General features: G+C 37.5%; 1 protein-coding gene across 1 annotated transcript; it reads left to right on the top strand.

Moving 5' to 3' along the window:
• Positions 1-15584: 15584 nt before the first annotated feature.
• Positions 15585-17320, top strand: LOC104606615 (U-box domain-containing protein 26-like). The gene has a single exon (XM_010271915.2). It carries the CDS (start codon positions 15808-15810, stop codon positions 17092-17094), a length of 1287 nt encoding a protein of 428 aa, XP_010270217.1. The 5' UTR covers positions 15585-15807; the 3' UTR covers positions 17095-17320.
• The last annotated feature ends 211 nt before the right edge of the window (positions 17321-17531 follow it).

The raw sequence follows: 17531 nt of genomic DNA, 5'->3' as shown, positions 1-17531 counted from the left end.
AGACTCGATTATTAATCGGAACAAACTCCTAAAACCAGAATTGACATACTAGATTTGGTTGGTTCAGTTCTATCTGGTAGACCCGAGTCACCTGACCCATTACAACCCTAGTCTCTAGATTTGAGAGGAGTTGTTTTGGGACGAGAATGGAAACCAGCCTATACTCATCATGGGTGTTGGATTTATACATAAAATATATATATATATATATATATATATGGAAGACAAAATTTATGGTGCATTTTATAGAAATTGTTGCAACATAATTTAAACAAGAATAGAGAATTAATAAATATATATTATGAAATATAAACCAATAAAAAATAAATAGACCACGTGATGTTTTTAACATTATTGATTAAAATTTTGATATAGCATAATAGCATACTATAAAATTTTCCAATCCATTTATAATCAGGATACAAAATCCAGATGCAAACCCTATAATATAATTAGGGGGGTGTCTGACGATGTGAATATTTTTTGTTTCAATTTGCTTTTGAAATTATCACATCAAAAATTTAAACAACATGATTTTTGCCTTAATTTTAAACACTAAGAACACATTTACAACCAATAACATATTTTCATGTTTTTATGTTAAGAAACAATTTATTTTCAAACCAGATGGTTTTAATCTATTCATAAAACTCACACCAAAAAAACTAATTCCATTGACACTCCTAATGTAGGGTTGCAAATTTATTGGCTTTAATCTAATTTGTGTGTATGCATTTGCCTCATGTGGCTAAAGGGAGAGGGGCTGGCCCATCCCCATCCCCATAACCCCCATAGGGCTGCAAATAAATCGGATCAGATTTGATCCTAATCCGATATCAATCAGTTAAGAGGCGTATTCGAATATCCCCCATGATCATGATCTTAGTAAGTTGGATCGGATCAGAAAAGCCGGTTTGTTAACTGAATTAATCAAACTTGAAAACTGGCTGATCCGATCCGATCCGGTTCATTAATTATGAAATATTATATATATTATATTATTTATATTACATAATGTAAATATGATTTTAATCGAACTGAATTCAAATAGAATATCCAATAATATATTCAAATTCGAATTATGCTCTTGAAAATCCAATGGATTTTTATCGGATTCGATCCATTTGTATCCCTACCAACACACCTTGGTGGTAAGGGGATTTGATCCCAAGTTTCGGTTACAATTAGCCAAAAAAAACTTATGAACTGAACAATCATCATCAGTGGTTTTACATTTTACTTTGAATATATGTTGCGGACATTATACAAATTTACAAGCTTTGATGTGAATTAATTAGGTTCAACATAGATATCTAAGTATATAGTGAATTGAAATTGAATATGTATTTCACATGTCCAATCGGTTTTTAGGCTGAACGGTCGGACGGATGGTTTGAAAACCATGGTTATAGGTTTCTATACCTTTTTCTTTTTTTTTTCTATCTTTTTCTTTCAAACCAAACGCAAGTAGCTTTAGTGACAGGCGTTATATGGAGGGAAATTTGTCACATGTGTAATGTGTTAAAGTAAAGGAAACACTTGTCACATTCGAAATTGAAGTGAATAAAAAAAAAAAAAAAACGTGAAGGTAAAAAAAGTAGGTCAGATCTGAAGTCTTCACGCGGGGCAATGACAGATGGTTGTTATTTGAACAAGAATTCCGTGCCGTGAGGATTTGGACATCCAATCCCGAATTTCTCGATAGGCTGTTGTTCTGTGATGGGAAAAACTTTAGCTGTTAGGGGCACGTTACCATGAGAGTGGATAAATTAGTAATTATATTTTAATTTATTTTGACTAAAAACGAGATTGAATAGTGAACTATCTAAAACGTGTTCAGCCCAGAAATCCCAATAGCCAAAGTTAATCCGTATTAACGATTCCTGATCTCTTGCCCACGTCTACCCATAACGGAAAAACTTTGGCTGAACAGCCGTGTTTCTGGGTTGGGCACGTTATCAATTGTGGGCAAACTAGTAATTGCCTTTTTATTTATTTTGAGTAAAAACAAAAGTATGGCCATGAATTGGTGAACTGCTATGAACGTGCCTAATCCATAAATTCTCTCAACAGTAAACCCCCAACAGCCAAAGTTAATCCACCCATAACGCATTACCCCCATGAATAGGGAACATCTCCCCTTGCATAATACTATGTAGGAGGATGAGATGTGTTCTTCATGCATGGCTGTGGTGTAATGTAGGAAGACGTGAATAGAGTTTGTGTGGGCAAGAGATCCTATCAACTTGATTTAACATAGTGCATGTCATCAAGAGACTGGGACCCATAATGTATGAAAGATGCAGGGTGAGATTATATTGGTAGGTTGTTGGAATACATTTGTTGGTAGGACTCGTTGATGGGGGATCTGATACCAACAAAGTACTCTCAACATTGTCTCAACATCCACTAGAGCCGTATATTGAAAACATGGTTTTCAAAATTGGATCGGACCAAACGGTCTGAACGAAAAAACCGGGAACCTTCCATCTTACCAAAAAACTTTTATTTTGCCAAAAACCATTGATTTGGTTAGCAAACCATTGACTCGGGCAGTCGAACCCTTCAACAGTTTGGTCGTTTTTTATTTTTTAAAATTTTTATTTTTTGTCTGAATAGGACACTCGTTCGGTCCGAACGATTGGGCCGTTCAACCCGAGAACTGGACCCCTAACTGGTTCATTATCAATTCGATTTTAAAAACCTTATTCAAAAATATCTCTCCTCATTTATGAGGCGATGTTCTCAATGTGTGACTATTAGGGGTGACCACGAGCCGAGTTCTTCATGATCTACTTGAGCTCGGCTCGGCTCGGTTTCAACCGAGCTTCGAGTTGAGCTTGAGCTCAATTTATAGGCTCGATTAATAAACGAGCCGAGCTGAAGCCTAATAGAGCTCGGTTCGTGAGACTCGTGAGTTGAGCTCGAATATATATATAGAGAGAGAGAAAATAAAATATATAATTAAAATATTATAATTTTAATTATTTTAATTCTTATTTTTTTAATATTAAATAAATAATATTATATATATATATATATATTTTTTTTCTCAAATCGAGCTTACACTGAGCCAAGCTCGAGCTTATGAGTTTTTTACTTGAGCTGAGCTCGAGCTCAAGGTTCTAGCTCGAACCGAGCACAAGCTTGAGCTCGAGCCCTATAATACATTGGCGAGCCAAGCTTGAATCCACTCCTAGTGATTATCATGGTTTTGAAAACCGGATCTGACCAAATGGTCGGATTGGTTGACCTAGGAATTAATCAGGTAACCAATTCCATTTCACTCTAAAATCGCTTTTTTGACAAAAAACCGTTAATTTAGTCAACAACCCACTGTCGCAGGTGATTGAACCATCAACCCAAATGGTTTTGACCATATTTATTTTATTTTTTAAGTTAGAATGGATTGTCCACTTGAACCAAATGATCGAATTGTTTGACTTAGGAACCCGTCTCCTATGTCAGGTCTAATTTTTAAATAAAGATGTCCAGGCAGGTCCAATGCAAATTTCTAATTTCTACTACAGAACTATAAACATTCAAAATGGTAACAACCAATACTCTATGCACCAATGCCCATATGTTAATTAGCATCAATTTCAAACTGACACAGTACTCGGTCTGTTAATTCTTACCCTGGGCTGAACCGTCTTTTTCCCATTTTTAAAACCTTCGTGACAATAATGGGTTAGTGAAACAGTGTTGGGACTTGTGCGATGTACTGTGGCAGTAGTACATTTGAACTTAGAGGCGGAAGATTTTAGTCCATATGAACAATGGAAAAATAAAAAAATTTACGAGTCTATGATATGAGTGCGTGAGTTGAGGTGATTGTGGTACCTGTTAGATTAGTAATGGTCATCTAATGTTATCATTGCTTTATACCATTTGAGACTCGTGATACAGAGGCTTTGTTAAGTCAAAAGGCATTAGTAAGCCTTATGACGTTTTTTAATTTAATTAAAACAATCTAAGCACAATTCAAACATTATCTTATCAATTATACATGTCTAACTAGCCATTCTTATCCGGTTTGTGGTGTTAGAAGTGGATGGACTATCCATCTAACATCTATTGTTATGATTGATTTTATTTAGATATAGGCAAAGTCAGAGACATACAGGCCAATATGAATTTAGAGGTGTAAATTGGGCCACAAGTGGAAAGTGTAGTTCAGACTGTGCTTTTTTTTTTTTGGATACTTTGGAGGGTCGGTCTGGCGTAGTTCATGGCCCAAGTTCATGTGGGTCCATGTCTGGTCGGGTGGGTTGTGGGCCTTGTAGTGGGCCTGACATATGTCAGGCTGGGCTATGGGCTGAGCCTTGGGCCTGGGCCAAACCGGGCCAAATTGTTTTTTTTTTGACATTTTGATTTTTTTTATTTTTTTTGCTGAAATACTTCACTTTCCTAAATTCAATAATTCATTTGAGTTTTGAGAACGAATTGGAAAATTAAACAAAGAAATTATAAAAAATACTTAAATACTTAACAGAACACAAAATGAACAACAAATTGGAAAAATAGGGATTTTATTTCTTGAATTTGAACAATACAATGGATGAATGAAATATAGAAAATGGGATAAAATATATAAAAATATAATACAATTATAAATTAAAAATAAAAAAATACATTATTGAAAAAATAACAACTAGTATAAATAAAATTAAAAAAAATACAATAATTTTAAAAATTGAAAAAATTTACAATAATTGAAATAATGAAATATTGAGTATACAAAAGAATAAAAATATTGACTTCATCATTTTTCTTTAAGTTCTACCTCCACTTGCATCTTCATCTAATCATCTCCTTGATTGTCATCATCTAATTCAGGTGAAACATAAGGTGTAATGTCATGCCCTATTTTGTCTTGTAATCTATCCTTAGCATCCAACCAATCTTTAAGGCAAATGCACATTTCTAGACTTTCTTGTAAATAAAAATTAAATTTAGTAAATGAACTTGCTGATGAAGTCCGCCTCTTATGTAGTAGAGACTGAATTTTGTCTAATCCACTACTGGAACTATGTGTTTTAGAAATGGAACTTGCATTTGTACAAGATTTCTTATGCCCACTCACTTGAGAATCATATAAACTATACATTTCAAATAATAAATTATTAACTTCTTTTATTTTATTTCTAATTTCAATATTGATATTTTCACAATATGATTCAAGTAAAATTTCTAAACCATCTTTCCTAATTCTAAGATCTAATATTATAGCTAAGCAATAAAAGGGAGAAGTTTTCTCCCAATATTTTTTAAATTTATTTTCCATTATTTCAATAATGCTTTGAAATTGTGGATTTTCCTAGATTTTGCAAAACATTCACTAATTATAAATAATTGATTAACTAAAAGACAACTAGTTGAGTAATAAACACATGAAAATTCATTAGTTGCATCATAAAAAATTTGTAAAAAAAATTCTTTCATACAAAATGCCATTTCCCAATCTTCCTCAAGCATAGGATTGTGTGGCATTTTTGCATTATAAAAATCACTAAGAATTTGTTTGTAAGCAATACAACTTTTTAACATAGAATATGTAGAATTCTATCTATCTTGAACATCTAATACAAAATGTTTATATTTTAAACCATAATTTTGACATAAATATTTAAATTCTTGTTTTATTGCTCTAGAACTTTTAATATATACTATGCATTTTCTAATTTTAGAAATATGATGATAAATAATATTTAAAGAATTTTGAATACATAAATTTAAAATATGACATGCATATCTAATATGAAATAATTTACTACCTAAAAATGGTTTTAATTGAGATTTTAAAATATTTATTGCTAAATCATTATTACTAGCATTATCAAAATTAATAGAAAAAAGTATTTTTCAATTCCATAAATATTTAAGTATTTAAAATATTTGCAGCAATAACTTAGCCGGTATGTAGCCATTCAAGCATGATAAAACTTAAAATTCTTTTATGTAAAAGCCATTTTTTCATCAATAAAATGATCGGTACCATAAATATAATTTATGTTAAATCTAAATGCCCAAATATCAGAAGTAATTGCAATAATTTTAGAATTAAGATTTGATAGCATAGAAATTAAATTTTGTTTATATGAATAAAAAGTTTTTAAAGCATATGTTCTAATAGTATTTCTATACACTTTTTTAAATTGTGGATCTATAGATTTACGTAAAAAAATTTCAAATTTAGCATCTTCAACTAATAAAAATGGATGTTCAACATGCACAATAATTTTCAAATTTAGCATATGTTTTAATAGTGCAGGCCATGCCGATCGACCTACTAGTCTACTGACCTGAAACCCCAAGCCCGGCATAGCCCATCGGCCCATACGATTGTGCTGGGGGACTATGGCATGGCCCGTGGACCATCGGGCCGGCTCAAAATCGTGCCAAGGCACGAGTGGCACAGCTCGATTTACACCTCTAAATATGATCACGTCTTTGTTTCATCTTTTGTGATTTAAGTAGCATCGTTTTGAAAATAAAAGAAACAACTTTACTCCATTAACATCAGTACCGATCTAACTTTCTGATGAGGACATACATATACCTAAACGCTCGAAGGGCAGCGGATTCTGCCAATTTTGATTTCTGAAAACTGAAACAGAAACACCCATTTTCATCACATGGGTTTATTCCACAAATAAATTATATTTTTTTCAAAACAAAATCAAATTTCAATTTATCAAAACAAAATCAAATTTCAATTTATCAAACAATTGAAAAAGAGAAAACAAGTATACAAATAAAGATATGCTTTTGTGTTTTTGTTTTGAGAAATAATCTATTTATTGAATTTCAAATTAAATGGTTTTGATTTATTTTGAATTAAACTTGCAATAAGAAAAACAGTTCACATAAAGGCGTGGTTTTTAAAAACGAACCAGTGGTCAAACCGGTCAGGGGTCTGTTACCGGTTTGAACGGTCCGACCATTCAACCTGAACGGTTGGTCCGTTTTGACAAAAAAAAATTAAAAATTTGAAAAACGGTCAAAACCGTTTGAACAGTTCGAACGGTTAACCAGCTGGTTCAGTGATTTTCTGACTAAAATCAACGGTTTTGAGGGAAAAAACGGTTTTGGAGGAAAACGGAATCGGTAAGGTGATCGGTTTTTTCAATCTGACCGACCGTCCGGTCCGGTCCGGTTTTGAAAACAGTGCATAAAGGTCTCCACATCTCTAGTAAACAAGCTTTTTAAAACCAGACTGGATAGGAAACTGTTCTGGGTTCTGGTTCTCAAGCCGAACAATTCGATCGACCGGTTTGAATGAATGGTTTACTCTGACAAAAAAAATTAAGAAAACAAAAAATGACCAAAAGCTATTGTTCGGATCAATAGTTTTGACAATTCGACCGCTCAAGTCAGTAATTTTCCGACCAAATTAACGGTTTTTGGCCAAAAGACGATTTTAAGGTAAAATGGAACCGATTGGATGACCAGTTCCTAATTTTCCCGATCCGATCCGGTAAAAAATAAAAAAACCACTGCCGGTAATTGTTTACGTCAACAAATTCAAAGTGTCATTTTCGTTCAATTGTTGAACCATTGAAAAAGTTAGCCTCAGAAGAAGGACAAAATAGAAACCAAACTTTCTTCATCATTGCTTACTGTTGCTGCATGGATTTGAAAACTAGTTTTTAATTGATGACTTTTGCTTCATCTGGACTCTCGTTTATCCAATTATCCCCACTCACTCATGTTTCACACATTCAATCAACCACATAAACACGTTCTCTTTTTTCCAGTATGTACATCTAATCAAATAATTGCGGCTTATTCATCCACCCCATCCCATTTGATCCAAATGTTACTTTAAACATCATTCATCACTATTACTATCATTAACGCCATCGCTATTATATTATTTCTTAATTCATCTCTCAAATTTTATATTACAGTTTGACCACAGGAAATATGGATTGCATCCGCTGTGGGGCTTTTCGAAATTTGAGTTCATTTGTTGGCTGTGCAAATCTAAATCCCATCCAATTCAGTTTTGGATCGGTTTCTTTCTCGTTGTGATTCATACTCTTACCTGATGTAAAATTTGCTTTTAGTCTCATTTACATTTATTGATATTTGACAGTGCAAAATTTGCATTTCAAAAACTGATGTAAATTTTATATTATTTCCTCTTTCCTGCCTATTTCTTTCTCCTATGATAGTGGAGTAGAAATGAGTGAAAAACTAGAAAGAAAAAGAAAATAGACTATTATGGTTTGGTTATGTGCATAGAATTGAAGGTTATCATTTATCAACAACACCTATAAGAAATAATTTGTTGGAAGTTGAAGGGGTTAGAAGGACAAGGCGTAAAATAAAAAAAGGCACGAGTAAAATTAGTAAGAAATGATTTAATGCCAATAATTTTACAATGGATATGACATTAAACACAATGAACTAGCCAAATAGGATTCACCTGATTGATCCCTTATAGTTGGGATAAGGTTTGGATGATGGTGATGATAATTCGTATCTCTTGCACTTCTTCATACACTTTTTCTTGCATTTTCATTTAATATATGGCAGATTTTCTGTTACATTTGGGTAAAACACGGTTATAATTTAAATGGAATGCCTGTTTCACTGTCCAACTGTTTCAATGAAGAGTGAAATTCTAAAAATTAGATAATGGCGATATTTGGTATGGCTTCCATTTATTTGAAAATGGTGTTATGTCATTGCCACGTACGTATTTGTCCCATCATGCTATTTCGTACACTTATTAATCTTATAAATGTTTGTCTTGGTTTAGGTGCAAGCCAACCACCGAAGGAAGCTTTATTTTAATGCTTCCCCCAATACAAAGGCGTCTACCTGTCAATAAATACAAAAAAAAAAGACACTTCCAAAATAACACCAAATTCTGCATCTGCTTCACTAAATTGATCTCCCACCTACACCAAATAAAAATTAACTTATCAAGTGTAGATACACAAAAAACAAAATAGCTGAACCCAGATTACTAATTTGCACTCTCCAAATAGAGCCTTGTCACGAAGCCACCATCAAAGAGAATGACACATTCATTATTTGTGACTGATGAAAGGGTTCGACTATGCTGATAAGATATGATATTCAAAAAACTTTGATCAATTAATTCTATCAAAAACATGGTAATCAATTCATGGATTGATTTTGATTGGTCAAAACTCTTCCAAAACTATGTGTTTATGATAATGTAGATTCATTGATGAAAATATGTCACTAGCTGTTGTGGTAATGATATAATTCCTAGGCCAAGCCAAAGGAAAAGAATATAAAATGCTATTAATATTTCTAAGAACCCAATAAAATGATTAATCAACATTACTAACAATTCTATCATTTCTAGCCTTCCAAATTTATTATAGTTTTACTTCTAGAAATATTAGAACTACAAGTATTAAGCAAGAACCCAGCCATTGAGTATATATATAGTTCCAATTAAATAATTGGACAAGATTTTTTATATCTAAATATAGTAGTTAGATTTTGTCTTCACAAAATTGGTCATTACAATATTTGCAGTTTGTATTTGTATATTTTCATTTATGAGAAGATCTTTGAACATCTAGAAGGGTTGTAAGGAGGGTGTAAAGACCTTACAGGATTTGGTACAATGTTATTGCATAGTTTTTCATTTATGGGTTGGCCCGTTGAACAAGTCGTAGGTCCCACGAAAAAGAAAGAAACCCATGCTTGCGTTTCAACATTAATATACCCACAGAAAATAAGGATTCTTGAGCATTATTTATTTAGATAAGCAATACTTTCGTAAAACTTGGGTATAAATAAATTTCTTGTTATCGTGTAAAATTGCTGACAAATGATGATGAAACAATATTATTCCTTCAATAATTAGATAAAACATGCATGGATGAACACCCCCTTAAATAAATGACTTACCATTTAACCAATGAGGTCTTAGAATTTTCTAACGTATTATTTATTTTTTATTTTAAAAACAAAACCATATACGTTTAATAATATCCCCTTGGTGTTTATTAGGTTGGTACCGGATCTACCCTAAGTCAGACCAAGTGACCAACGCGCCCCATCAACAGCACCGATAACATTGGCTATTCAATGTATTTTTTATACAAAAAAAAAATCTAAGTTATTTCCATTGATTCATGTTGTCATAATTGATTGATTAGATAAGTCTTGTGCAACCGTTCCATACAACTCTTATAGTAGGTGGATGATTACGTGTTTCTCCTTTTTGATTGTTTTCTATTTTTGAAGTTTATAAAATTAATTCATAGGTTTTCTCTCTCATCTTTTCATATTTTTTTTTGGTATTTTCTAAAATTCCCACATCTCCACTATTATTTACCCAACCAAAACCGTTTTTATATCTTATCTCTAATTTATTTTTTTTAGGTAAAATATAAAAACCTTAGTTTCTGACATCATAATAAGAATCTTTACTGTAGTTTTACTTTAGCGAAAACCTTTCTTCTATCGTTGAAAAATTTAACAAATACCTCCCACTAAGACGGAAAACGTTAAAACAATAGATTTTTTTAAATACCTATTTTACCCTTTTATGAATACTGTTTATCTTCTTCCTCACGATGCACGTACACCGATCAGCGGACGCATGCCAGATTTGCGGCTAATGTCAATCACCAAGTCAAGTTCTTCTTGCTCGATGACGATATCTGTGTTCAGATGGAACTTCCTCGCTATCAAAGAAAGTGAGATGTATTCCGCGTCTTTATAACCGTTGCAGACAAGAAAAGCTTCAGGATTGCCTTTGCACAGACAGCTCATCGCAAGGAGGAGCTCGGGTTTCGATCCAGCTTCGAGGCCGAACCGGAAGGGCGATCCAAACTCAACAAACGTGAGCTTTTTGACATAATCCAGCTGCTTTGAATCCCCTGGAATTGCTTGTACGATTGTACCAACCGGAATGATCTTGCCCCTGTTTCCTCAAGCTGAGAATAACAGAATGACCACAACAACTGTATGGGATCCTTATGAAGGAAATTCCGCTGAATCCGACGTCCATCTGGAAACCGACCCCGAGCTCCTCCACCTCCCTTCGTCAGAAAATAACATAGGGATCCAGCCCTCTCTCTCTCTCTCTCTCTCTCGGGATTTCTACTTACCGGGTTAAGAGTATTATGTTCCTTGAAGCTTTCTTCGAGAAAGGCTGATCGTTCTTTGGAGAGTCTCAACTTCTTCCTAGTCAGGCCGTTCTCCTCCTCGTCACTGGCTCTTGAGGACACTCTCTCCGCCTCAACTTTTGCATCTCTCTTGTTGCCTCCACTACCGCCTCTATAATTGGAAAAATCCATCTGAAACAAAGAAACAGTACTGTTGGGAGAAGAAACTACGGCTCATCATCAATATCCTCTGCCGCGGGCAACCGATTGACGTCGAACCCTCTCGCCATTGCCCCTAGGTGACCCGATGAACCTGCCTCAGAATTACCTGTGACAGCCCAAAACCCATCAAGACAAATAATACACGAAGACGCCTAACAAAACAAAAGTGGAGATATCAGTGGACGCTTGGTCGCATCGGGTATTACCATTCTCTGTTGGCCAGGGAAAGCATAGTTGCAAAGAAGAAGGGGGGTTACGAGGGACGGGACCAGGAGGGAGAAGATCAAGCTGAATAGGCGGACCGGTAGAATTCTTTTTCTCCTCCTCTATTTCATCTACATCCCTTAAAGCAGAATCCCGCTCATTAGCTTCTAGTTTCCCTTCCTCTCTACTGTTAACAATCCCAACACCTAAGCCCATGCAAAACCCTAGACCTTTGGCGCTAACCTTATGACTCTTGTCTGCAAAAGCGCATTGGCAAGGTTCAAAGTATTGACACGTATCAGTCCGTATCGATCGATATGTATCGTTCTGGCACCCACCAATATGCCCCTACAGTGGGTGTATCAGTGGTCTGACCAGTTCAGAGTGTAACGAAGACTCAAATCGGCTCCCCTGAATTAGTTGGCAAAAAAAAAATAAACACCAAAAGGAGTATCGATTCACCCGATACACCCATACCGGCATATCGGGTGTATCGATATTTTGAACTTTAGGCGTTGGAGGCGTCTCTCAAGCTCAAACCCAACTCCATCTCTCTCTCGTACAGACCAATAAGAAAACCTCCACCATCGTTCTTCATCGGTTAGTTATTTCAGTACTCATTTTAGCCACATGTTCAATCGCACATTGCATATTATTATCTATGCACCCCACCTTGTATTGGTGGTTTTTAATATGGACTTCTCTTTTTGCCAAATTCTAACATATAAAGGGTAGGAATAGAAATTTGGAGATCCTTGATTGGATGTAATTAGCCACGTGCAAGATGCTTTAGGCTGTTTAGAAAAAAGACGAGACTAGAAACCTACTCCATTATTGTTGTTTGTAGTACAATACTGGGACATTATTTCCTAGTATCAGTGCCACAAAACAATTAGTCAATTACAGACCGTAAAATGCTACACACCATGTTTCCAAACAGTGATGCCAAATGCAATATCTACAGCTATACATTGCATTTATAGTACTGATGCCGTAAAAAAATGTTTTTGTATCATTTGACAAGTATAAATTATAAAACAGTGTCATCATCGTTGCAATTATTGATGGATGAATTGGATCAAAGCGACCATCTTTTCTTTCAAATCAAGCTATATTTCAATTCTTCGAGTCAACCTTTTGGTTTGGATAGACCAATGAATCTCCGAATCCTTTTTTTACTAACTAACAGGATGAAGATTTTTTCAGGTTAATCAATGATCAGTATTACTGGGTTCAATCAGAATCAGTGTTATATATCCAAACCATTATCGACCTTGCATATGAGGAAAGAAAGGCCCGCACTCGGCTGGCGGTGAGAAATGGGCCGAAACCCAAAACCAAAAAGCCTGGTCAATAACAAGGCTTATCTCGAAAACCGAACTACATGCAGTGTTGGGTCAATCTTTTATTTTTTTATTTTTATTTATTTATTAGAAGCAGCCAGCCTGCCATAATTGACTGTTGTCTGTCCCTTGACGGATCTCGATTAATGGATTGGCATTTTAGTACAAGGTGGGGAAATGGGAGTAGTAAGGATTAGAGAGTTCGAACCTGCTCCTCACACAGCGGGCCTCACAATATGTCTTGGCCGTACATCAAAAATATTTCGAATACTTATATTTATTATCAGAGGGGAGATATTCTCAAATACAAAGTGAGACGTGACTGTGAGGCGCATCTTGTGAGGAGGATATTGATATTCTAATTCAGTAGTAGGGAATAGGGAACAGGGAAGATTGTACAATTCTACAACACCAAAGAAACCTTCTCTCTATCTTTTCCACCTTGGATTGGATTTGTCAGAATGTTTCTTTTCAGTTTTCTCGTCCTTTCTTCGATCTTTCTCCTCTATTTTTTTTTTGAATATTTTAATTAATGGGCGATTAAGGTATAGAGTATATAGACTAGAGTGGGCTGGCATTCTTTTAACCCGACTCCTGTTGACCTTACAAATCTCACCAGGTTTGGGCTTTGGACAGTTGGGAAACAGAGACAGTACGTACGAACCGAATTCGAGGGCTGGACCTTAGAAATATGCTAGCCTAGCCCACTTTTATTCAACGAATGTACGTTTGCTGAAGAATGGATCCAAATTCACACGAACCGCGCAAAATCTGGGGACAAATGTATTATGTATGTGCAATGTGTGAAATTTGTAATTGTACACACTACACAGTACAGGCACAGACATCCAGCTCCAGCCTAGAGAAGGAGAAACTCAAAGGCACGCGCACACGCACGTTACCGGGGCAATCTCTATGTCCACCAAACTCAATGGCAAACGAAGAAACTTTCATCTAGGTTTTGCTAAGAGCTGTGCATTTTGACCGCCTCGATGATGGGTCCAAACGTGAATGGCACTTAAAGAGAATGGATTCTAGATAGCTTGCAATGCAACGTGAGGACCACAATCTACACTACACATGACATGACACCCCTCTCATCGGTAATTCGGTATAGATATAAATATAGCAACTCCTAGCAAGGTTGGAAATTGGAATCACACAAGGACAACTATAGCTGACTACTTTGCTTTATAATTATTAACGCACATAATCACCCGACGTTTGGCTCAGTTTGGAAAAAGTACAAATGTAAATATATATACAAAATATAAGGTTTTACCATCTAAACTCAGCCTTTGATTTGGTACTCCTTCCAAACTCAGCCTTTGATTTGGTTTCATGAAAATTTGACAAGTGAAAGTGCATTGATTTGTTTTGGGCACATCCTATCTTTGATAAAACGACGCAGGACGCACTACTAAAAGAAACCACCGTTATAAAGTAGGTAATGTGGAGTGGACATTAGTTCTGGGACCCTACCGGCTCGGACATAAGCCGATTTTAGTTGCAAGGACCGAAGTCAGGAACTCAAAAAAACATGGCAGAATCAATGTTGGGGACGCATAAAACGGACAAACAACAAGAGAGAGAAACATTGGTTCGAGTTGAACCATGTTTAATGTGTTGTGTGCCTCTCTTTCTCCCTTTCCAAGGTTTTTTAAACCCCAGATTCCCCATAGGATGGATTTTGTTGGAATGAAACCCACCAGACCAGATAAATGTAAGCTGCAGAGGAAGAAGAATCGGATAGACTCCACTCCAGGATGAGGATGTGGTATTGTATAACGGTCTTCTACTTATATTTACCACCAAATTGTTCCTCTAATAAAATTTAAACAAACAGTCGCTTGGATGTTGGATCATCATCATAATCAGATTATCTTCATATATATAGTTCGTTTCATCGGAAATAAACGCTTATCTAGTGAAGGCAAGACAGTCAAACATTCAAAGGCTTAGCTAGGAACACGTGCGAGTGGGTTAGGGCACGTGCATCGGGGAAACAAAGGTGCAGGCTGGCCCGGCAATTCTGCCTGGTTGACTGGGGACAGGAGGGTCGTAAGGGCGTGGCTCGATGGGCGCACCTGTCGTCTCCAGCCCGCACGCGTGTCTTTGCCGCTACACGACACCCACCGCTCTTCCCTAAAAGGCCCCAACCAAAAAGCCAAATCAACCATGTGACAGATTCTCCCGCCCCGCTCGTGTTCATGTAGACCTGGCCACCTAGGTCTGGGCCTCTGGGCCTGCCTTATCATGGGCCCCACCCACGAATAGAGTCACTGATGAGAAAAGATTGGCATCACAGATCACACAGCCAGCTCACCTCTCGCAACTCGCAACCCAAATAGATATACTAGAATTAAAAAGAAAAGGGAGGCCTGAGAACCAATAATGTGGACGGTAGACATAAGGGGCCCACACATTTCCTGTGATCCTCATTGACCTTTGACCGCCACCCCGTGGTCCGGTACTCGTAACTCGTAATCAACGACGCTGGCCTGGAGTACTCCGTACTGGATCAGTTTCGCATACAGTAGTAAATGAATGAATTACAAAGTTTTGCCCTTTATTCTAGGGCGATGTGGGGCCAGATTAGCAGAATAACGTTGGTGGGTTTGACCAGAGTTGAACTAGTGTTAGCTAGGGTTTCGAGTAACATTAGCGTAACACACGTGTGGGGAGTCAGATAAGAGCAGTGCTCGTCCTACGGCTGTTGTTGTTGGTATGCTCCCGTTTCCAGCGTATAGGAAAGAGAGGAGAAAGCAAGGAGAGAGAATTTGCAGTGGGGATTCAGATTTCAGACTTCTTCAGAGGTGTCCTGTAAAAAGTTGTCATTTAGAATGTTTCTTCAGGGCCAAGGCCAAGGCCAGTAAGAGAGGAGAAAGACAAAGTAAACAACAACAGAGATAGATCATATAGATCTGTGTATGAGAAAGAGAAATATAGACAAGGAAACACAGAGAATGCCAGGAAGCTTAGAGCCATTGGACACAGCGGTACAGATCCCATACCACTTCAGATGTCCAATCTCGCTGGAGCTCATGCGCGATCCTGTCACGGTGTGCACCGGTCAGACCTACGACCGATCCAGTATTGAGTCATGGGTCGCCACCGGCAACACCACCTGTCCCGTCACCCGCGCCCCTCTCTCCGACTTCACCCTCATCCCCAACCACACCCTCCGCCGTCTCATCCAGGACTGGTGTGTCGCCAACCGATCGCTCGGGATTGAGCGCATCCCCACTCCGAAACAACCCGCCGATCCCGCCCTCGTCCGCACTTTGCTCGCCCAAGCCGCCTCAAACTCTAGCACTTCCCACTCACGCCTCTCCGCCCTTCGCCGCCTTAGAGGACTGGCTCGGGATTCCGACAAGAACCGCTCTGTCATCTCCGCAAGCAATGCCCCGGATACGCTCCTTCCCATCGTCTTTGCCGCCGATAAAGAGAGAGAACCAGACGAGTTGACTCACGAATCTCTCGCGCTACTCGTCATGTTACCGCTTGTCGAGTCTCAGTGCGAATCCGTAGCTTCACAACCGGACCGAGTCACCTTTCTCGCTTCCCTTCTCTCTCACTCTTCTATCGAGGTCCGCGTCAATGCTGCTGCACTCATTGAGATCGTGGCCGCAGGGACTCGGTCGGTTGAGCACCGGATCCTAATTGGCAATGCCGATGGGGTGATGGAAGGAATAACCAGGATACTAAGCAACCCGTTAGCTTACCCTAGAGCCCTCAAGGTGGGGATTAAGGCCTTGTTCGCTTTGTGCTTGGTGAAGCAAAGCCGACACAAGGCGGTGTCGGCCGGGGCAGTTGATGCGCTAATTGACAGGTTAGCCGATTTCGAGAAGTGCGACGCAGAGCGAGCCCTGGCGACCGTGGAATTGCTCTGCCGGATCCCAGAGGGCTGCGCGGCGTTTGCGGAACACGCGTTGACGGTTCCTCTTCTAGTGAAGATCATCCTGAAGATATCGGATCGGGCGACGGAGTACGCAGCGGGTGCTCTGTTGTCGCTTTGCTCTGCGTCAAAGCAGCTGCAGAGAGATGCAGTAGCGGCGGGAGTGGTGACGCAGTTATTGCTTCTTGTGCAGAGTGATTGCACGGAGAGAGCGAAGCGCAAGGCGCAGTTACTGCTTAAGCTTTTGAGGGACTCATGGCCCGATGATTCAATCGCCAATTCTGACGATTTTGGTTGCAGTGATGTTTCCCCATTTTGATTCTTCATCATCAAACTCCACTTCTATTTTTCTTCAAAAAAAAAAAACAAAAATTAATGATTTATAGTTGGGTGTATAAACATCTGTATGTATGTATCTCTTTGTATGTAAGAATTTTGTTTAGAAAGAACAGAGCAAGAGAGAAAGGTCTAATTGTAATTTTGTCTTTAAGTTACAGCCACTAGAATGAACGAGTTAAATTAACGATGATGCTTGGTTTCACAAATATGATTGCCATTTACATTCTCGCTGTTGTTACTAGTTATTGTCGTTGGAGTGTGCGTAATGCGTAGAAAAGAGAGAGAGAGAGAGAGTCTGAATTCCTAAAGCGTTCGTTACAGCAACTCTGTCTGTTTTTGATGGGGAAGGTGATCGGAAAGGGATGGACATTTTTTCTTATGTCGGGTATGTTTGTTGGGTCTTTATTTTGGTTCAAA

This window comes from Nelumbo nucifera, chromosome 5 (assembly GCF_055504915.1).
Source record: "Nelumbo nucifera cultivar China Antique chromosome 5, China Antique-T2T, whole genome shotgun sequence".
NCBI lineage: Eukaryota > Viridiplantae > Streptophyta > Magnoliopsida > Proteales > Nelumbonaceae > Nelumbo > Nelumbo nucifera.
This window is presented reverse-complemented; position numbering and strand designations above follow the sequence as displayed.

Bases quoted from the DNA above. Each gene is read 5' to 3' on its own strand.
- LOC104606615 (XM_010271915.2), top strand. From the start codon at position 15,808: ATGAGAAAGAGAAATATAGACAAGGAAACACAGAGAATGCCAGGAAGC.